This window comes from Panulirus ornatus, chromosome 58 (genome assembly GCF_036320965.1).
Source record: "Panulirus ornatus isolate Po-2019 chromosome 58, ASM3632096v1, whole genome shotgun sequence".
Classification (NCBI taxonomy): domain Eukaryota; kingdom Metazoa; phylum Arthropoda; class Malacostraca; order Decapoda; family Palinuridae; genus Panulirus; species Panulirus ornatus.
In genome coordinates, this window is record NC_092281.1 from 27,551,747 (window position 1) to 27,575,732 (window position 23,986).

Here is a 23,986-nt window from a genome sequence, read left to right on the forward strand (position 1 = left end):
GCGGGGACACTATCCCCTGTGTACTGTTGGTACGGGGCAGGGACTTTACTCCCTAGGTACTGTTGGTACGGGGCGGGTAAACTAACACCTAATAAGGAACAAGAACGCTACTCTGGGTACCGCAAGTGCTGGGTGGGGACACTGTCCCCGGGTAGTGTCTATGTTCCGGAGCGAAAAATATTACCCACTGCATTTTGTGAAGTGGTGGTGTCACTGCCCCCTGGGTACAGTTGCTATGGGGCAGAAACACTTCTGTATGGGTGTTGTTGGCAAGAGGAGGGGAAACTGCCGTCTACGTAACGTTGGTAATGGGTGGGGACACTACCATCAGGGTAATGGTGGTAAGGGGCGGGGACACTACCATCAGGGTAATGGTGGTAAGGGGCGGGGACACTACCATTAGGGTAATGGTGGTAAGGGGCGGGGACACTACCATCAGGGTAATGGTGGTAAGGGGCGGGGACACTACCATCAGGGTAATGGTGGTAAGGGGCGGGGACACTACCATTAGGGTAATGGTGGTAAGGGGCGGGGACACTACCATTAGGGTAATGGTGGTAAGGGGCGGGGACACTACCATCAGGGTAATGGTGGTAAGGGGCGGGGACACTACCATTAGGGTAATGGTGGTAAGGGGCGGGGGGACACTACCATTAGGGTAATGGTGGTAAGGGGCGGGGACACTACCATCAGGGTAATGGTGGTAAGGGGTGGGGACACTACCATTAGGGTAATGGTGGTAAGGGGCGGGGACACTACCATCAGGGTAATGGTGGTAAGGGGCGGGGACACTACCATCAGGGTAATGGTGGTAAGGGGCGGGGACACTACCATTAGGGTAATGGTGGTAAGGGGCGGGGACACTACCATCAGGGTAATGGTGGTAAGGGGCGGGGACACTACCATTAGGGTAATGGTGGTAAGGGGCGGGGACACTACCATCAGGGTAATGTTGGTAAGGGGCGGGGACACTACCATTAGGGTAATGGTGGTAAGGGGCGGGGACACTACCATTAGGGTAATGGTGGTAAGGGGCGGGGGGACACTACCATCAGGATAAATCTGTGAGGGGCATCAATACTAACATCAATATAATGTTGGTAAGAGGAGGGGACTGTACCTCTTGCGTGTTGCTGGTAACTCACCACCCAACCCCAAGTAGAAATAATAAGCTTACTCAGTAGCCTGTACTCACAATTTCCTCCCATCCTCAAGAATTATAACAAAAGCAAAACATATACGGACTAAAACAACTGCACAGGCGCTAAACAGCCTGCCACTCCAATCCATCAGAAGCCACACTCCCCAGACAAATACGAGTCACACACTCCCCCTTATACTGTGGACGACTGCCACCACTAGTGACAACATTACTGACCTCTTCAACATATCCTAAAACCCTTCATGACCACAATGCAACTACCAGAAAGAAGACATCGAGCATTTAATGCTCAGCTGCCATGCACTGTGCACATAGACGCACCAACACTTTATGATCGGTGGACGTGCTGCAAGAGGGAGCGGAGCGCCAGGAACAGACGAAGAAACGCCACATCCGTTCACATCCATTCTCTAGCTATTATGTTTTGTGTAACGCACCGAAATCACAGCTCCCTATCCACATCCAAGACCTAAAACTTTTCTCTGGTTTACCCAAGAAGCTTTACATGCTCTGGTTCACTCCGCTAATAGCAAGCTGACCCAAGTCTACCACACTGTTCCAATTCACTCTTATCCCGTTCACGCCTTTCACCCTTCTGCGTGTTCAGGCCCAGCTCGTTCAAAATCTGTTTCACCCCATCCTACCATATCCAATTTGGTCACCTTGTTCTCCTGGTTCCTTCCACTTCTGACATATATCCTTTTTGTCAACCTTTCCTCACTCATGAATAGAGTCTGCACCTTATTGTATGAGCCCTCTGAGCACAACGTCGCGATGGGCTCAGAGTTAAGTTTATCTGGATTTTTATTGTAGTGAACAAGTCTTTACGAAATGATATAATGTAGAAGCAAGAACGCTCGAGTCTGTCTTTATTGTTCCTTCTGTAATTAACAAATTTTTGAGAAACAGAAATGTCTTTAAACACTACGACAAAGTGATCGACAGGAGAATAAACGTCTGCCAGAAGATTATTCAGCTTCTTGTTAAAGAATTGAAATATATTTAGGCGTGTCTGCACAAAAAAGAACAAAATTAATCTAAGAATAAATAAACGTTGCTTAGGTGGTGGTAGGTGAGGTTCCTATCCTCAGAATTCTGGGACACGGCAGCCGTCAGAAATTCACGGGCCCCAGCCTATAGTAAGCAGTAGGGAGAGGCACTGTAAAAAGGTAGGCGAGAGGAATTAGGCAGCAGGGAAAGGCACAACCTCCAGATCTTCCCGGACATCAGACATCAGCCTTGCAACTGTCCGATAACCATCACCATGATGAAGACCGCACACAGATACACACACACTGAAAAATACTACTTCAAATCGCATTATCGATAATTACATAATTTTCTGATAGGATAATAAAGATGCGAGAAGCAATGTTATCACGGGTAGAAAGTTGACTGGAAACGAACCAGAAATTTTGCTTCTAGGATCGTAGTGGTGGCGGAGGTGCGGGCGCTGACATTTTTGGTGGCTGGAGTTGTCGGTAGTTACATCTGGTGTGTTGCCAATGATACATATAAGAGGGACAGGATGTGTGTGTGTGTGTTGGGGGGGGGGGATCTTTCCTTACTGTATTACTTTCTAAAACGGGAATGAGTGAAAGGGCCAAATGATACAAGATAAATAGGAATTTGACTACAGGACATGGATGCATCCATTATCACTCGACGAGAGGGAGTACAGTCTCGTCGAATACTACAAGGGAAGTCCATGATTTATCCTGCTTCTGATTGTGGCGCAGCCTCAGGGATGCAGGAGTCACTCAAAAAGAGTCAGGGAGCTGCACATGTATTAATGAAGATATGGAGGACAGTTCAAATCACATCATCTCTCTCACCTTGGGTCTGCGTATCTTTAGAAGTCATTCTTTACAGAAGTCGAAAGCATTTCAGTACAACCTCTTCTGCTTTCTCAACCACATGCTTTTTAGTACCACACATCTCTTGTACCATTTCATTAATCATTCGATCAAACCACCTCACACCACACACTGTCCTCAAATATCTCATTTCCAACACATCCACCCTCCTCCGCACAGCCTAACCTTTGTTGGTCCAAGCCTCGCATGCATATTGTTGGACCACTATTCCTTCAAAAATACCCATTTTGCCCTTCAAGATAATATTCTCTCTTTCCACACATTCTTCAGCGCTACCAGAACCTTCGCCCCTCCGCTGCCATGTCAACTCCCAGATATTTAAAACATTTCACTTCCTTCAATTTTTCTCCATTCAAACTCACGCCCCAACTAATATGTCCTTTAACTCTCCTAAATCTAATAAACCTTGCTTTTATTTACATTTACTTTCAACTTTTTCCTTTCACACTCTTCCAAATCAGTCACTTCTGTGTTTCTCATTCGAATCCGCCACCTGTCCTGTATGATCAACAGACAAAAACTAATTTTCCGGGCCCTTTCTTACCTTCACAGACTGCATAATCGCCCCACTCTCCAAGACTCTTGCATTTACCTCCCTCACCACCCCATCCATAAACAAACTTAATAATCAGTAACATCACAGACCCTTGCCGCAGACCAACCTTCACTTGGAACTATTCACTCCTTTCTCTTCTACTATATACATGCCCTACTCCCTTGATGAAAACTTCTGATTCTAGCAGCTTTCCTCCCTTACCGTACACACACACACGCATATATATATATATATATATATATATATATATATATATATATATATATATATATATATATATATATATATATATGATTTTATTTCTATTATACTTTGACGTTGTTTCCCGCGTTAGCGAGGAAGCGCAAGGAAACAGACGAAAGAGTGGCCCAACACGCACATATACATACCTATACATTTCAACGTATACACACATATGCATACACAGACATATACATATATACATATTCATACTTGCTGCCTTCATCCATTCTCGTCACCACACATGAAATGGCACCCCCAACCCCCCATGCACGCGTGAGGTAGCGCTAGGAAAAAACAAAGGCCACATTCGTTCACACTCAGACTCTGTCATGTGTAATGCACCGATACCACAGCTCCCTTTCCACATCCAGGCCCCACAAAACTTTCCATCGTTTACCCCAGACGCTTCACATGCCCTGGTTTAATCCTTTGTCAGCACGTCGACCCCGATATACCACAACGTTCCAATTCACTCTATTCCTTGGAAGCCTTTCATCCTCCTGTATGTTTAGGCCTTCAGAAACTGTACCATATCGATGTTGTTGTTTGTAAATCATATGATAAAATTGTGTATACAATTTAAACAAATCATCTTTCTTTGAGAAAAAGAATTGTCATTTTCATATCGTTGTTTGATATGAAGTTAAAATCACAGTTTCGGACATCTACTTGTTGTGATAAACATGGTCAGAATGTTCAAAACACCAAAAACCATCAATAAACGAATTCTAACCAAAGCAAACCTAACAAAATTCGAGAAGATATCGTATTCAATAATTCTCTTTACGTTTTTTTAAATTTCCCTGTAGTTTTTATGGCATTTAGCCATGACAGGCGTTATTTTCCTGATGGATCACAGTGACGGAAATTTCGTACTAAAGTAAGGCTACATACAAAGGCAACCAAGAATCACTTCCTCATCTTATGTTGCCGATAGGAATCTTGTTTGCAGTTAAGAAGACAAAACTGTTCTGGATACATGTTGGTCCCCTTGTTTTGCCCAAGACGGAATGCGATACTGTTCAAGACGCAAGACTTCATGCAGTGCTCTGCAAGGGTCCCCAAGGATTACCTAACATCGTGTGTTCGATTTGCGTTGATGGGTCTGCCTGTCCAGTGCCAGTAATGATGAACTGACTAATTAAGCATTTGATACATAAGAAACGAGTTTATCCTTGATGCGGCCATGGAGTTAACTGGATACCGTATTAAATAGATTAAATACGTTTCATGGACGCATGGAACACATATAAAAAAGTACACATCTATGTAAATCTGAATCATGGTCATATAATCTATGATTCTTATATGTGGCAAAGAGCTACATGATTAGGCAAGTAGTAAGCCGAGAGGACATCCCTGCCGGCCATCACCTGCACTGTAACCGACGTTCGTTGTGAGTCATCAGCGTCGCGATGAAAACGGATATTGTTCAAATAACTCCTCAGACCACCTCCAACGCACTCTCCCTGACGTTCTTATATGTGCATTGCTGTGTTTTACAAATCTGTCCGTAACTTGCCACAATAATATAAAGAATATATATATATATATTTTCTTATCTCCATAGCGTTCACTTTGCTATATCAAAGTATCTACGTAATAAAATTTGATAATGTAACCTCATTTGTTGATATTTTGCTGCTGCCTTTCGTACTGCGTTCTGAGGTCGAACTCCAGATGCCTTACAATACAACCTCAATATCCCATTCTAAGCCTTTCAATACAACTTCAATATCCCATTCTGAAGAAAAATCTCTAAGATTTTCTCAAAAACAATAAACAACGTTCTTTTTTTTCACATCGTTAACCTCATGAACATTAAAGGTCACGACTCAACGAGAACTTCGTAAATCAATGCCATAATTATACATACGTACATACTTATAGGAAGATTTTTGGAAGGAGGTTAACAATGTGCGATAAACATGAGAACAAATAAGAACATCGGTGAAGGAGGCAAAAGGGGAAGTGGTAACAGGAAGTGATGAAGTGAGATGGAGCGAGTATTTTGGACTGCTGAATGTGGTAGATGCAGGGTGTTTGGGTCAGAGTGGTGTGCTAACTGGGAGAGTCATGGTGAGTGGTTTGGTGAATAGAGAAGAGGTGGTGAAAGCCTTACGCAAGATGAAATGCCGCAAGGCAGCTGAATATATTGAGAAAAGGGGTGAATGCGTTGTTAATTGATTCAACAGGATTTTCGTTGCATGTATGGGCATTGGTGAGTTGCCTTATGATTAATGGAATGCATGTATAGTGGCACTGTATAAAGGAAAGTTGGATACAAGTAAGTATTCAAACAACAAAGGTATAAGTTTGTTGAGTATACCTGGAAGTTGTATGAGAGGGTATTGATAGGGAGGGTAAAGGCACGTACAGAGGATCAGATTGGGGAGTAGCAGTGTGGTTTCAAAAGTGGTAGAGGATGTGTGGATCAGGTGTTTGCTTTGAAGAATGTGTATGAGAAATATCTAGAGAAACTGATGGACTTGTCTGTGGCACTTATGGATCTAGAGAAAGCATACAATAGGAATGATAGAGATATCTTGGGGAAGGTCTTAAGAATATTCTTTGTGGGAGGAAAGCTGCTTGAAGCAGATTTTTTTTTTTTATGAGGCATGTGTACGCATAGGAAGAGAGTGAATTGTTCCGAGTGAAAGTCACTCTGCGGCAGGGGTGTGTGATGTCACTATGATTAACTTGTTTATGGATGATGTGGTTAGGGAGGCAAATGCAAGACTCTAGGAGAGAGGGACGAGTATGCGTTCTGTAGGTGTTGATAGGGACTGGGAGTAAGTCAGTTTTTGTGTGCTGATGATACAACATTGGTGGCAGATTCGCGTGAGAAACTATAAAAGTTGGTCGTAGAGTTTAAAAGAGTCTGTGAAAGGGAAGAAGTTGAGAGTAAATGTAAATAAAAGCAAGGTTATCATGTCCAGCACGGTTTGGGGACAACTTAGCTGAGGTACGAGTTTAAACGGAGAAAAATTGGAGGAAGCTTAACTATTCTAGAAACCCAGGAGCGGCCATGGCAGCAAATTCCAAAAGGCAATTAGATACGTTGAAGCCGAATGTCGCAAGCTCTGACCTCTCTCTCCAAGCTGTAGGAACTGAAGTTAAGTCCGTGAGAGCGTCGCCTCTCATGGAAATACTCGTGTCACTTATAATCACAGTGGCAGCTTTTAATCTGCTACTTCCTAGCATTAAGTCACGGGGTAATATCACAGGTGCGCCTGTAGGCTGGGCCACCAAACTCATTCCTCTAGGGATCAAGTCAGGTGAGGTCTCCCGCTGTGACCTGCCACCATGTCAGGGCGTCGTGAGTAAGGTGACACTTTGTAGAGTGACCGTGAGTCGCTACTTATCAAAACAACGAAGATAGCGGCCGTCCTAATGTGAACTAGTGTTACGATTTATCTGTTTACGTCTCTGATTACCGTTCGCTCCTGGGACTCCCATCAAGGTAAAAGTCTCCAATTATCTTTGTGCTTACGTGTCTCCCTCGCATACACCATTCCACACCTTCTTCTCCCATTTCCCCTTCATCCAGTACTCTTCCACTCACACACAGACAGACAGATAGTTCGGTTCAATTCGATAAAATCACATGGTTGAAGATGCAAGATCCATAGATGGCATGTTTACAAACAAAATTCAAAAGAGTCATTTGCCATAAAGAACAAGATGGTTTGTAATAAACAACGAACAAAATCAGTACGGTTTATATTGTAAATACGTTCAACAGTTTTTTCTTCTTCGTTGTCAAAGTGTCACAGACCACTCGAGTAAACGAGTCTTATCACAAAGGGAGACACGATCTTTTTAAACGTGTTCCACGTCTGGACGGTGGAGACGATCACTACAGCTGCGTATGTTGTTCACCTGACAGCGTCGAGGAGGTAGGAAGGTCTCTCTGCCTACCGTCATTGAGCTTCTGGATAACTTTTGTCACACCACACGGCAGATCTTCCTAGCTCTCCTCTGTACCCTCTCGATCAACTGAGACTGGTGAGCAGAGCGCCCAGTATGAGACGGTGGGCAGCAGTACCCCACGGCAGGTCGTATGTGAGTTATGTATGTTATGACGAGTTGATTGGATGGAGAATTGTATTTCTTTATGTAGTGAGGTCGGGATGCTCGTGATGTGATGTTACTTGTGTGTTCAGCCCGGGTCAGGTCAGAGATTATGGGGACTTCAAACAGTTTACAAGTTTACCACTGGGTTGCTCTTGTCCCCTATGGTTACACTTAGTAAAACTTTTTACTTTTTGTCAAATGCATAACTTGGTACTTACCGATATTTAGTGACATATTGCTTGCTGACGCCCATGTGTACGGCTCCTGCGTGGTTTTCTCAAGAAGGTGTTAAACTGGCATGTTTCGTTGATGGTGAAGTCATCTACGCGCTTCAGGCGTTGTTGTGTGTGTGTGGTGCGGCTCCAGTGATCATTGCTAAGGAGGCCATAGGCCCACAGAGAGTTCCTTGAGGGGCCCAACAGGAGGTATAGCTTAAACTACTCGTGCGTTGGGAGGGAGGAGGACGTACTCTTTGGCAGTGAGTTTGAAGAAATCCAACAAACCATCTGGCTAGAGAGGACCACAATCCTAGCTCTGTGAGGCGACTTACAACGATGGTGTGATCAATTAGGTCTTGGCCTTTGCTGAAATCATACATAGAGAAAATTTTCCTTGGTCTGTCAAGATCACACAAAATTTCGTGAACGAGGTGCACATGATAGTGGGTCGTGGAGGAGTTCTTTGTCACTATGAGGTCAAACATTATTTCTAGGACGACAAAGCTCTCTAAAACCTTAGAAAAGGTTGGAATCGGGCTCCCCAGTCTGAGATTATCAAGAGAGGAAACTCCGTTTTTTTTTTTTTTTCATGTAGTGGTACTATTGTTGCGTGGTGCCAGATGGTTGGAGTATAGCCATCTCTGATGGATCTGTTGTACAGTTCTGTATGAGGAACACTCACTTCAGCGGTGAACTCGCTGATAAGTCGAATGGGTATTTCGTTAGAGGGTGTTAACATACCTGTCCTGACTTTAGCGACATCCCAAGGATGGAGTAACAAGGTGATCGCTTCTGCTGGTAGGTACGTGGCCAAAGACAGTAACGAGAGGGGCAATGCTATTGAACACTTCAGAGAAGTGAGCATACTATTATTAATCTACAGGTTATTTACGAATAAAACACATCCTTTCCATAGTTAAACGTGCAAAATATTACCAAGAAGTGCATAGGTAGGTGATACATGGCTCAAATTACTGACAAAATAAAAGTGAAGAAATTGGGGAAGGTTTTGTGCAGTAACACAGAAAATTCAGAGGACTAAACATCCTTTTGAAAATATTGTTCATGCTACTTTCATATCTTACAATGCACAACCACAGTATTCAAAGACAAAAGAAAAGCATCATATTGAGAGCGATTAACTATACTAAGAATAACACATACCAATATGTATTCTAACAGTCTCGATTGAGGACAATACTAATACGGTTGTTATCCCTCAAACAGCTATGTTTTCTGTGATATATGCATTATAACCATTTTCTATATTGCTTATGTGTTGTAAAGAGAGACTATAAAATTTCACATTAAAAAAATTCCGGTAAATTGATTTTCTATTTGGACAGCAAAGTAAAGGCAAAAACATTATAGAACAGGTTAATAGAAATGCCTTATATAGAGAATTACGAATATATCGCATGGGAAGAAATCTACTATATACAGAGGAGCTTTAATGAATGATTTGAAGTGGAGATGGGCCTGCGACAAGGATGTGATGTAACCATAGATGTTCATTCCGTTTATAGATGGGGTGGAGGCAAGGTATACGTGAGGTTCTTTGGAGAGCGGGGCTGCAGTATTCTGGTAAATGGGGAGAAATGAGTCAGATGTTGTTTGCAAGTGTGTGTGAAAGGAGGAAACTGTGTTGATGTGAACAAAGACGATAAAGTGGAGCAAGGACTGCAGCAAAAAGGAATAGTTTGATTGTTTGTTTAAATGACAGGAGCCTTGAGGAATTAATGAGCTTTAGATACATGGGAGTGGCCATGCTAGTACATGGAACCACAGAAGTGAACCATAAGGTGAGAGAGATGGGTGCAATGGTGAGTGTGAGGAGGGAAGATACAGTAGTTGTGGCAGTCATGGTTCTAGGGTGCACAAGAATTGAGGAGGGTGGCGTATTAGAAATTAAATGCCTTTAGACAATATGTGGTGATGAGGCGGTTTAAGTAAAGAAAGTGAATGAGAGAGGTATGGTAGCAAGCGTTATGATTAAGGAGAAAGGATCAGGGTGTGTTTAAATGGTTTGGACACAACGAAAGGATGGACATGAAAGACCAATAGGATATGTCAGAAGTTGAGGAAGCAAGCGGATAGAGGTCCTGAGATATCATGACCTGAACAGAGGGGTGACAGGTATATACTGACTAGAATGAATTGGGGAAATGTGGTATACAAGGTGCGACGTGCCGTCATGGAAATGAACCAGGTTTATCATGGAATAGTCTGTGGAGCTTGTATGTGGATGGTGGGCTGTGATTTGGGTGAATAGACGAGGCCGCTGTTAATATGTTCCTAGCTCTACCTTGCTAAGGCAGGAAACAGCTAACAGTTACCATTCTAACACTGTTGCACTGGTGACCCTTTAGTGACAGAGGTCAGATATGGTACACGGTGGTGTTAAATGACAATTTATCCAGCCCTAGGAGGCTCACTGGCATCCTACCAATCCAACAGACTCTTGTACCGCAGCCAAGCTGGGAGCAAACTGCACTGCATCACACCATGGATCTCATCTACCGTCTATGAGGACAATCTTGACCTGACCTACCTACTCCGATCTCCACCAGCACTGGACGTCTAGTCACCTCAAGCACAACCACACCTCAATTACTGAGGTTATGGGGGTAGGGAAGTACTCCCTACATTACCCCCAGAGATTTTCTTGCTAGTTTTCATGGTCTGAATAAGGCTCGCTGTGTGGTGCACAGTAATGGTGTTTACAACTTCCATTCTACCGCGGTTAGGCTGCACGCAAGGCATAACCTCACCGCCACTAGGCTGTACGCAAGGCATAACCTCACGCCACTAGGCTGCACGCAAGGCATAACCTAAGTGTCGGTCGTGCAGTTTTCATGAATGGAATTTAGCTGGTATTGTGCATGCACAGGCACCAGTAGGAAGGGGCTTGGGTCCCTCCCTACATTTCACACACACACACACACACACAAAAAAAAAAAAATGCACACATGGCATACTCGTAATCATAGTTACTTGAATGGAAATGCCAACATTAGCACTGTGGGAATGTTCAGATGTTATCCCTGCGCAGTTTATTTATTGGCTTACCCTGTGATGGGTACCGCTTCTTTGGTCGAGACGCTTAGCATTCTGGTGAACGTATAACAAGAGGTTATCTTGTCTGGGATGGAGTCCTACATGCCACCCTGTTTAAAATCTTTCTTCTCTCCACAATCGTAGATTAATTTCTGTCGCATAAGGGATGGTGCGGACCGAAACCTTAAACTTTTCTCTTCATCTTGAAACCCACGTCGCACATTGTACGAATAAAGAGTGCGCTGATTTGACTTCACCCTAACACTGACAAATTTTGTGGTCCTCGACCAAAAGGGCAACCAATAATTTCTGTTGCAGCCTTTCCCCCTTTTTACTGACTTGATCAACATATTGCTAATTCTAGCACTGATAAAGCCACTCTTTTTGGCAATTTCTTTTTTCCTTTAGTTCAACTTTAGATGATTCGGCTTCTAATCCTCTGCCCCATTTCCTTCCACTCAAAATATGGCATCTGTATTTTACTTGTGCAGGGTCTTCCATAAAGCATATGGCATACCCCTTCCGATTCTAGGGGAGTGCGCCTCTGAGCCAGCCTATTTCGCCTCTTTCTAAAGACCCCAGACTTTCTCTCCCGCTTAGAAGCATGCCTTGGTAGAGTCCATCCCTAAAAATGGAGACCGTTCTAACCCCTCCAACTATCATGCCTCACTGCTCTCATTTCTGCTTTCTCCAGTCTTTAAAACTCTTACTTTCACAAACACTTACAATCCCAATCTCTCCGATTAACAGTATGGGTTCCGCTGTACTTGGTGTACAGTAGATCTTTCCTGAGACTCGCTTTTTGTCGTAGCCATAAATATCCCCAGAGCATTGGGCAGGTTGTGGCAAGTGTCCTTGTTTTTTAAAGTTCCTTCCCTTGGCTTCACTGTGTCTCTCTATTCTCCAAAGCATAGTTTCCTTTCTAGCTGTTCCAACGCAGGAGTCATCAATGACGCAACTTGGCCCTCCTATCTTATTAATAATGGTGTTCCTCACGATTCTCTCCTATCACTCACTCTCTTCTCTCAATAAATGATCTCTCATACTTCTAATGCTATTCACTTATGGTCATAATTCCGATTTACATCCGCCATTATACCTTTCAAATCTATGTAGGTTTGTCTGCATTACCCATGTCCTTATTCAATTTGTTCCATTCATCCACCACTTTCATACTATACACTTTTTTTTTCATGCTTTTTACGTTTCTTACTTAATATATTATTTTCTCGGGTTGAACTTTACATTTCACAGAACTGTTCACTGTCCGTTATCGATTTCTCTTAAAAACTTAAAGATTGTGATCAGGTCGCCCCTTACTCTTCTCTCTTCTAAGAAGAGTATATTTAAAGCTTAGAATCCTTCCCCTGCAACTTGGATCTTCATTCTGACACCAGCTGTGTTGCCCTCTTCTGGACTTTATTTAGGTCTTTGTGCTTCTTTAATGTGCGGTGACCAAACCTGAAAAGCATGTTTTTATTCTGGCCTTATTATGCAGGATATGAATACCTCTCTAAATTTCCTAATGCATGATATTGCTTTAAGGCTATTCTGATATTTGTCAACAGAAGATCTCATAGCATAGATTTTCTCCCTCCATCATCCTTATCTGGTGTGCGACCATCTTCCAAGCCAAAGATAATATAATCAATGTTTAAAAGATAATATAATCAATGTTTAAAAGATAATATAAATGTTTAAAAGATCATATAATTAATGTTTAAAAGATCATATAATCAATGTTTAAAAGATAATATAATCAATGTTTAAAAGATCATATCATCAATGTTTACATCAACCAGCTTCCTGCTTTGCTAATCTAGTTTTGTTGCCCGCCACTTTTCAGTGAGATCCCTCAGTATGGAGGTACCAGCCTGTCTCTAACTTTCTCTTTTAGCCAATAAACACGGGTCCTGTACGCTCTCTACTTTTCTAAACTTTCTATCAATTAGCTCATAAACTTACGTCATTGCTTTACCCCTTACAGTGCATACTGAGTTCCTTTTTAACCCTAACTTAAAAAGAACACGGACAGAGCGGAAGGAGTACACCGTCGAGCTGTACGATTCTTGGACCGAGAAACAAATCCTATGAGAGCAGACTAAACGACTTAAATCTATCTACTTACACTAAAAAAAAAAAAAGAAGGTTGATACTAGTACTCAAAGCTATCAGAGGCTTTGATAATCCTGATCTAACAAACTGCTGTACATTAATTTAGTCTTTCACTCGTTTTACCTCCAGTAGGGCGAAGTAATTCTTCTTGAACAGGAATGTTACGAATATGGCTAAAAGCAGTACTATAGATATATGTTTAATTGATTTGATAAATATTTCACTTCAAGTCCACGACTTAAACCAACTGCGGCTTCTTAGTCACAATGAGAGTGGCATGTTTTTATCTTTGAATTATCTGCATGCCTTCCAACCATTGCCACACTAATGTTTCTCGGATCTTCCACTAACATAAAAAAAAAAAAAAAAACTTGGAGGGACCTCATGGCCTCTTCAGTTTCATGTGTATGATCACGTAATTTCCTGTGTGGCAACCTTTGCCTCACCCCAAAATTGCTGCCGAACTTGTTCCTTATGAACTTTCCTGCTTTCTACTGTCATCAATCTATGTGTGTATGTGTGTGTGTGTGTTCTTTTCCGTAAATGAACAGCCGTGAGGAATATCAAACTCAACGCAAGAATGAGAAATGGTACACAGACTCTTTGTAATGAGCAATCGTGTTCAAGGTCTCAAGAGCATGATGTCAGCCGGTCAGCGAACGCCTCTTCGTCCCGAATCTCACGACACGTATCCGAGTTACGACCTCGGCATAGCAACAACGGTAAGCCTCGCTACTATAGACCCCTGAATATAAAAAAGTTAACCGTTGGGTGTGTAACATACATGGCTACCAGTGAGTGTGAGCAAAAGGTTCCAGTGGCAGGTTAGCTAGCATTTGCCTTGTTAAGAGAGTCAGGGTTGGTGTTGCTAGGCTTGGGATTTTTGGTATCTAGAGTGTGTTGAGTGTTTGCGCACTTACTTGCTTAAGCCTCTCTGCTAATGATAATGCCTACATACTGCCTGCGTTGAGACGTTCTACTTGTTTCCATGTGGGTGCCAAGGAGCGACGATTTCACCGAATGTTAGACTGCAAAAACTTCGAGAATGTTAGACTGCAAAACTTCATCTTACAGGTTTTGTGTTATCACTTCGTTCCCTGGAATGGAGGTCAAGTAGGTATAATCTCTCAGGCTACTCATACATATTATCAAGACATGTCCGAGTGTGGGAAAGTAAAATGCAAAATTTCACATCTAACACAAAGAGTTTCTTTATTAACAACACTAGGCTGACTGAATCATTGACACAAAAGTTACATCCATTATCCACACGAACCCCCATCCACAAAATTGTTTCCCGTCACCCGATCTGAAATAATTTCTCGAGCTCTCATCTTCGTCTAAAATGTCTTTAGCCCTAAGTCACTTCACTCACTTCAGTTGTCCATCTTTTCTGCGGTCTATCTCTTCGTAAACTGTACTGTTTATCTCTCTCTTGATCAGTCTGTTATCTGCTAACCTTGAACATAACACAGCTCAAAAAAATCGTTCAAATAATCTATTCACTACATATTTTAATCTTAACTCCTGTTTCTTATACTAGTATGTACGTTACCCATCTTTACTGCTCTTTTTTTTTTTCAACCTACCCTGATCTTTATGTACATAGATTTCAAATCCATACATCAAAACAGTGACAGTCCAAACTTTTTGAATATTTATTTTTCATTCAATAAAAATTTCAGTGTACCTCCAAAATCCCTTGCAATCAGTCCTCCTCCCCTCTCACCTTAGGGTTTCTACAAACATCCATTCTTAACTTTGCTCCCATATATCAGTTCATCAACAGCTCCCAAAGTTCTGTATCATATATTCTTCTGTTACATCCCATTTTACTTCCAAAACTAGTTTTTTTTTTTCTCTCTCTCTTTAACATTCACTCTGACCATCCTCCTCGGACATGTCAACAAAATGGCCCACCTAATATTATAGCCAGCTCTCAGGTTCAGCTATCAGCCACAGTATCATCTGCGTTTCTCATACCAGAGAGTGGTGGATAAGGCAAAGACCAGAACCCAACACGACATGAAATGAGCCAAAGGGTGGAAGAGTGGTCGCAAGTTCTGGGGACACTGAGGAATGTGTAGACGTAGAGGTCACTATCTGTGAGGGCAAAGGCAGGTCTGTTTGTGAGTATAGTAGTCCTAGCGATGTTATCTATATGCGGGGGGTAGGCCTTTGATCAAACTGTACAGAAGAGGGTGGATGTGCTGGAGATATATGAGAAAAGGTGGTATGAGGAGGGTTGATCGAGTAAGTGAAAAGGGTGGTAGTTAGGGAGACTGGTTGTGATTAAATGGTTTGGATATACGAACAGGATGACTAAGAGGGTAGGTATACATGTCGGGAGAATGAAAAAAAAAAAAAAAAAGAGGAGGTGGAAGAATAGAATGAAGAATGCTTTGAGTGTTCTGGGCCTAAACGTTTATGCGGGAAGGTGTGACTTGAAAGGGAACGGAACACATTGGAGTAATGTATACAAAGAGCAATGTGATGTTAGGCGCCAAACAGAGGCATACGAAGCGGTCGGCGGACTCCATAGAAATGTCTGTGGGACCTGGTTATGGACAGAGGGCTTGAGAGTGGATGAGGTAATGTATGATGCAGTTCGTATTCTCTACAGCAACTCTCCAACAGCTTGTTAACAGGTGTCAAAGCGCATGAAGATGGGCATATCAAATGCAAAAGTCGAAACAGAGTTCATGGTATTTCTTCCGCAGAAATATATATATATATATATATATATATATATATATATATATATATATATATATATATACAAGCTGTAAGATTACCCTTCGCATAATTTCGTGTTTCATCTGCAGGTTCCCGTAATCTATGAAGTTGCAAATAGTCGAGATACAAGTATATATATATATATATATATATATATATATATATATATATATATATATATATATATATATATAATTTTTTTCTAAATCGATAGCCTTTCAACTGACACGAATGCGGAAATGGACTGGTGGGCTTCGGGCCGTCCCACTACCAGGATCATAAAGAAACAGCGGGAAAGGACAGGTGGACGAAGCACGTAACCTAATTGAGGACGTTTATTTCGTATTCACACATGGCAACTGGTACCTGGATACATCATGCAACAACACCTTTTTATTTTGTATACCGTTTCATAAATATTTTGAAGATAAATACTTGACCTAGTAACCTGTGCAAAGTACAAATGCGTTGATACACATGTGCCCCGTTGTCCTAATCCCACCACTACTCCTCATATATTCAGATCAAGTAATAACTTATTTGTTATTGTACTTCGAGTTTTTGGTTTGACGTTTAAACGATAAATTTCGACCGTCTTTACCATATACGCAAATCAAACAGAATACCTCTAAACAAAGAAATAGTTTTGGTAAGATATCGTGGAAGATGCAGACACGGAATCGGACACGATCATCACATCACCCACTTCGGGAGGTAAAAATGACATGCAACATGAAGAGCTCAGCCAGTCTGTGCTGGCGAGGGTACGAGAAGCAACATGGACAACACCTTCGTTGTGATCCAAGGTATCGGGAAGTTGGGATTGGTAAGTACAAACTGCTCAACCACTTACACTGAAGTGTAACATTTGGGAGGTGGTCAAGTCAAATTACAACCTACGTACGCAATGTTTCGGTGACTGTTTTGTGATGCCTAACCCCGCGCAACACAGTGTTGCGACTTATTTTGCAGGCCACCAAATTACTCATGTAGTATATAAGCCCTACAACGATATGCCAATGTAAAACACACACACATACACATACACATACACACACACACACACACATACACACAAACATACACATACACACGCACATACACACACACACACACACACACACACACACACACACAGACACACACGCACACACACACAGACACACACACTTTTTCGCCTTCATCCATTGCCGACGCCACCCTGCTCCAAAGGACACATCACAAGTGCATAAAGAGAAATATATAAAAAAGATATACATTCTCTTCTCCCCCACATCTGATCGCCGTCCCCTGCGTCGGTGAGGTAGCGCCAGGAAACTGACGAAAAAAAAACCCCACATCCGCTTTCTAGTTGTCAAGTGTAATGCACCGTCGCCACAGCTCCCCGTCCAGATCCAGGCCCCACAAACCTTACCATGGTTTACCCCAGACGTTCCACATGACCTGGTTCAGTCCACTGACGGCACGTCGACCACATCGTTATAAATTCACTCAATTCCGTGCACACCTTTCACCCTCCTGCATGTTCAAGTCCCGATCGCTCAAAATCTTTTTCATTCCATGATTCCATCTCCAATTTGGTCCCCGCTCTCATTGTTCCTTCCACTTCTGACACACATATTCTCTTTGTCAACCTTTTCTCACTCACTCTCTTCGTTCGTCCAAACCATAACACACCCTCTTGTGCTTTCTCAGCCACACTCTTTATAACCACACATCTCTCTTACCCTTTCTAATATTACTTACTCGATCAAAACCACCTCACACCACATATTGTCCTTAAACATTTCCAACACATTCACCCTCCTCCGCACAACCCTATCTATAGCCAATGCGTCTCCACCATATAATATTGTTGGACCTACTATTCTTATATAAACATACCCATTTTTGCTCTCCGATATACATATTCATCGCACTTCGCCTGCTTGAGCTTGCATTGCAAAAGAAAGGTCACCTGTGATGAGGCTGTATCATTAGGAGTAAATGCACGTCAAAGAACTTCTCACTCCAAAAGAGGTTTACATTTCCCAGCTACTGGAAGCAGCACAGCCCTGGGCTGCACGAGCCTTTAGAAAGAAGTCCTAGGTAAAACCAGGAGTCTCACACAAAAAATGGATCTGGATAGTTAGAAATAACACACACACACACACACATATATATATATATATATATATATATATATATATATATATATATATATATATATATATATATATTATCCCTGGGGATAGGGGAGAAAGAATACTTCCCACGTATTCCCTGCGTGTCGTAGAAGGCGACTAAAAGGGGAGGGAGCGGGGGGCTGGAAATCCTCCCCTCTCGTTTTTTTTTTAATTTTCCAAAAGAAGGAACAGAGAATTGGGCCAGGTGAGGGTATTCCCTCAAGGCCCAGTCCTCTGTTCTTAACGCTACCTCGCTAATGCGGGAAATGGCGAATAGTTTGAAAGAAAGAATATATATATATATATATATATATATATATATATATATATATATATATATATATATATATATATATATAATATATTGTTACGAATTCAAATATAATATATTCGAGCAAGGTCGCCAGGAACATATATTTGTCACATGTAATCTACTAGTCCTCGCCTTCGCAAGGACGCTAGATTCGTTACGTTTCACAACGGGATAACACAATCAGAAAGTGATGGGATTGAATAAAAAACCAGCATTACAGTAAATCTACTTATAATGAAAGAATGCAGGTGTACAAAGATAAACACATAAATCAGGCACGAAAAATTTAACACTGAACATGAAATTAACATTGAACAAGAGTTAAAATTCCAGATAAGATTTCAAGCCAGGAGGTCTCTTTCCTCTACAACAATTTGTTCGATAACACTACACTTAGATAGACCTGACGCGACACAGTAATATCATCGTCGCACTTAGCTAAACCTGACGTGACACAGTAGTAACATCTTACAAACTGGGGCAGCGGTGGCTACAGGGTTCGAGACATGGAAAGCTCACATTACCTTTGCTGGGCTCGACTGCTGAAGGAATCGAGTCCCAGACGATCGTCTGAGCCTTTTAATTGAGGGACCAGCAGGGCAGGAACAGCTAGCCACGCCTCGACCCACCTTGTTACCCTATGGTGCCACCCTTGATTGGTTATGGGCCTAAGGCCCACTGAGGATTGGAGGAGGGTGGCTCCAAGTGCCACTCCTACTTGGCTGGAGGGCCACTGGTACGTCGGTGATTGGAGAAGGTGTCATCCGTGAACCAGCTGACTGGCTGAAAGGGGGTTAAGCCCGTCCCACAACTGCTTAGAGGTTCCACCTCCTCTTGTCCTGACAGCGACGACACTGTATGGGGCCGTAGGTTGACCCCAACTTGACCTGGTGCCTCGGATGAGAGGCCCATAGTGTCGAGGTGGACTGGACTGATGGCCCGGCGTGGCCATCTGGTTTCCCTCTCGAAGGTATGAAGGAGACCTCAAAATTCATGGTTTTGATTATGGGAGTGAAATCCGAGCCGATAATGGAGCGAAGGCCTTGGCCCTCGCCCTAACATGGAAAGGCACGTAACATACTATAAACAAACATAGAGACGAACACCCATGTTCGTAACAATATATTGGAAAGGATCACAATTTTGCGCGTGATCAAGATGTTCCTATGAGTCCACGGGGAAAATGAAACATTTTCCCCGTGCTCATATATATATATAATATATATATATATATATATATATATATATATATATATATATATATATATATATATATATATATATATATGTGTGTGGGAGTGTTATGCCATTCTTTCGTCTGTTTCCTTGCGGTACCTCGCTAACGCGGGAGACAGCGACAAAGCAAAATAAATTAATATATATATATATATATATATATATATATATATATATATATATATATATATATATCATATTCATATATCATACTTAGTCGCTGTCTCCAGCGTTAGCGGGGTAGCGCAAGGAAACAGACGAAAGAATGGTCCAACCCACCCACATACACATGTACATAATACACGTACACACACACACATATACATACCCATACATTTCAACGTATACATATATATACATACACAGACATAATTCATACTTGTTGCCTTTATTCATTCCCGTCGCCATTTAATTTTCCAAAAGAAGGAACAGAGGGGGCCAGGTGAGGATATTCCAAAAAAGGCCCAGTCCTCTGTTCTTAACGCTACCTCGCTAACGCGGGAAATGGCAAATAGTTTAAAAGAAAGAAAAAAAGATATATATATATATATATATATATATATATATATATATATATATATATATATATTATACTTAGTCGCTGTCTCCCGCAAGGAAACAGACGAAAGAATGGCATAACCCACCCACATACACATGTATATACATAAACGCCCACACACGCACATATACATACCTATATATTTCAACGTATACATACATATAAATACACAGACGTAACATATATACACATGTACATATTCACACTTGCTGCCTTCATCCATTCCGTCGCCACACCGCCACACATGAAAAAACATGCCTCGCAACCGTATAAAATTGTTGGAACCACTATTTCTTCAAACATACCCATTTTTGCTCTCCGAGATAACGTTCTCGCCTTCCACACATTCTTCAACGCTTCCAGAACCTTCGCCCCCTCCCCCACCCTGTAACTCACTTCCGCTTCCATGGTTCCATCCGCTGCTAAATCCACTCCCAGATATCTAATACAAGTCACTTCCTCTAGTTTTTCTCCATTCAAACTTACCTTCCACTTAACTTGTCCCTCAACCCTACTGAACCTAATTAATTTGCTCTTATTCACATTTACTCTGTTTTCTTTTCACACACTTTACCAAACTCAATCACCAGCTTCTGCAGTTTCTTACCCGAATCAGCCACCAGTGCTGAATCATCAGCGAACAACAACTGACTTTCTTCCCAAGCCCTTTCATCCACAATAGACTGCATACTTGCCCCTCTCTCCAAAGCTTTTGCCTTCACCTCCCTAACAACCCCATCATAAACAAATTAAACAATCATGGAGACATCACACACCTCTGCCGCAAACCATCATTCACTGAGAACCAATCACTTTCCTCTCTTCCTCCTCGTACACATGCCTTACATCCTTGATAAAAACTTTTCACTGCTTCTACAACTTACCTTCCACAAAAGCATCTCTATCAACTCTATCATATGCCTTCTCCAGATCCATAAACGCTACATATAAATCCATCTGTTTTTCTATGTATTTCTCACATACATTCTTCAAAGCAACCACCTGATCCACATATCCTCTACCACTTCTGAAACCACACAGCTCTTTCCCGGTTTGATACTCCGTACATGCCTTTACCCTCTCAATCAATACCCTCTCATATAATTTCCCAGTAATACTCAACAAACTTGTACCTCTGTAATTTGAACACTCACCTTCATCCCCTTTGCCTTTGTACAATGGCACTATGCATGCATTCCGCCAATCCTCAGGCACTTCACCATGAACCGTACATACAGTGAATATGCTTGCCAACCTGTCAACAAGTTACTCCCTTTTTAAATAAATTCCACTGTAATACCATCAAAAAACCCACCGCCTTGCATCTTCCGCAAAGCTTTCACTATCCCTGGGGATGTGAGAAAAAAAAATACTTCCCCTGCATTCCCCACGTGTCGTAAAAGACGACTAAAGGGGAAGGGAGAGGGTAGCTAGAAACCCTCCCTTCCTTGTATTTTAACTAAAAAGGGGAAACAGTATATATTTTTATCTATTATACTTTGTCGCTGTTTCCCGCGTTAGCGAGGTAGCGCAGAATATACATACATACATACACACACATATATATTATATATATATATATATATATATATATATATATATATATATATACACACACACACACACGAGTAGAAAGAGAAGCGAGTGAATGTTTTCAAGAGAAGCTTCGCTGGTCTGCGGCAGGGATGTGTGATGTCACCATGATTGTTTAATGTTTATGGATGTGGTGGTGAGGGAGCTAAATGAGTGTGTCTCGTAAACAGAGGCGAAGCTGTGGGGGATGAGAGGGCCTGGGAAGCGAATCATTTGTTCTTTGCTGATCATACAGCACTGGTGGCAAATTCGACTGAGAAACTGCAGACGGTGTTTGAATTTGGAAGAATGCAAGGAAGGACAAATGACCTGTTCTATCTCCAACACCTTTTTTTCCTTTTGTCAACGATTTCCTTCTTTCGACACAGATAACTAAATGCATTCATATGCTGACGACTCAACTCTGCATTCCTCTACTTCTTTCCCTTCTGCTCCTCTCACTTGATCTGCAGCTTGTCTTGGCACGACTTCCTCAATAAACTCAGATTTGAATTGGATATCTCATTGGAGAAGAAGAATTGTGGTTAAATTCAATGCCTCGAAGACCCAGTTTCTGCCATCTTTCTACCGAAAATTCCTCAACTTTCATCTCTCCTTTGGCGGTTCTGCAATTCTACCTTTTGACTCAATAAACATACTTAGTATTACTGTAAGATCCACTGTATCTTGGAAACTCCACAATACGGAAATGGCAGAGTCCACTTCTAAGAAACTGGTAGTCTGTTTAGATGTCGAAATTTTTGTATAGACAAAGGTCACATGACCGTCCTGGTCAACCTTTCCATGTTCTTTAGGGCAACTGCTCCTTGTTTCCTCAGCTGTAGTGAAGTCTGGTTTGGTATAACTTCTCTAGTCAATGGTAACCGCTTCCTTAACAATGACTTGATATATAGTGGAAAGCTTAAAGCTTCTGTGTTTATTTTCCCAGAGAGTTTACTCATATACACATATACGAGAGTCTTGGCGTTACAAAGGACTTCTTTCTAAAGGCTACCGTAGCCTAAGCTGCGCCACATTCAGTAACTGGAAAAAAACGATGGCTTCTTTGGAGTGGGAAGTTCTTTGACGAGATTGTACTTCTAATTATACAGCATCGCCAAAGGTCTTTTCACTCGCGCTGTAACATGAAGCGTGTGAGATTTTCTTCTTTATCAGTAATCATCTTTGCTAATTCCAGCATTCCAGGTTTTAAGGGTTGCAGGCATTCACTTGCACTCAGTGAAGACACATACTGTAACACTTGGGCAATGTCTGGCAAACACTGATGAAGCTGTTTCAACTCCACTACAAACAATATGCATCTTCCTCGAATATCCCTTTCATCAGGAAACTTAAATCGTGTCTTCTTTTCAAACTCGTACTCCAAGTACGGATGTAAGTAGTTCTCAACTGAATCTCCTTCCTTTAAATTTCTGCCTAGGATGAGGACCTTACAACTTATGGAATCAATAAGTTGAATAAATTCACTTTAGCAGTTTGGTTGGATCCTGTACCTCCGCTTCAAACATCTCATTTACACGCTGAACTTCTCCAAGAATAAGCTTCAGGAATATCAGTAAGGCATAGTTTTCTTGTTACAAAACGTCATAGAGGACCTGAGCTGTGTAACACATTTCATCATTTCTTGCCATTTCAAAGTGAGTCTCATGTTAAGCCCACAGTGCAGTATTCTGACACTTGCTGATTCAACTAACAGCCATCGAGTTTGGCTTAGCTGTATTAATTTCAATGGAACGACCATCACTGATCACAGAAAATATCTTGTACCTTGCTTGGGGAATGGCAGAGTAGTAGAAACAATTTTATGTCTCTCTGATCTTAAAATCCAGGTTCCTAGGAAGACACTCTGCTGCAGCATGAGACACAGCTAGCTGTGGAGAATGACACACACACTTGATCAGGATCAGATGAGGAACTTCTAACTTGAATTTAGCATACACTCTACTGTTAACGCCTGTCATCTCAGAAACATTGTCGGTGCCAGCTGCATCATATATCCCATTAGCATTACAGTCAGTCAGCTCAACAAGGTCAAAGAAAGTCACAACAATCTTCTTAGGATAGCGATACCCAGTAATT

At 41.9% G+C, this 23,986-nt stretch overlaps 1 protein-coding gene across 1 annotated transcript in view; it reads left to right on the plus strand.

The window, feature by feature from the left end:
- Positions 1-16,750: 16,750 nt before the first annotated feature.
- Positions 16,751-23,986, plus strand: part of LOC139766690 (sorbitol dehydrogenase-like) — a 62,883-nt gene continuing 55,647 nt past the window's right edge. The window contains exon 1 of the mRNA XM_071695611.1: positions 16,751-16,867. Within this exon, the coding sequence (XP_071551712.1) occupies positions 16,820-16,867 (48 nt within the window). The 5' untranslated portion in view covers positions 16,751-16,819. The remainder of the gene's footprint in view (positions 16,868-23,986) is intronic.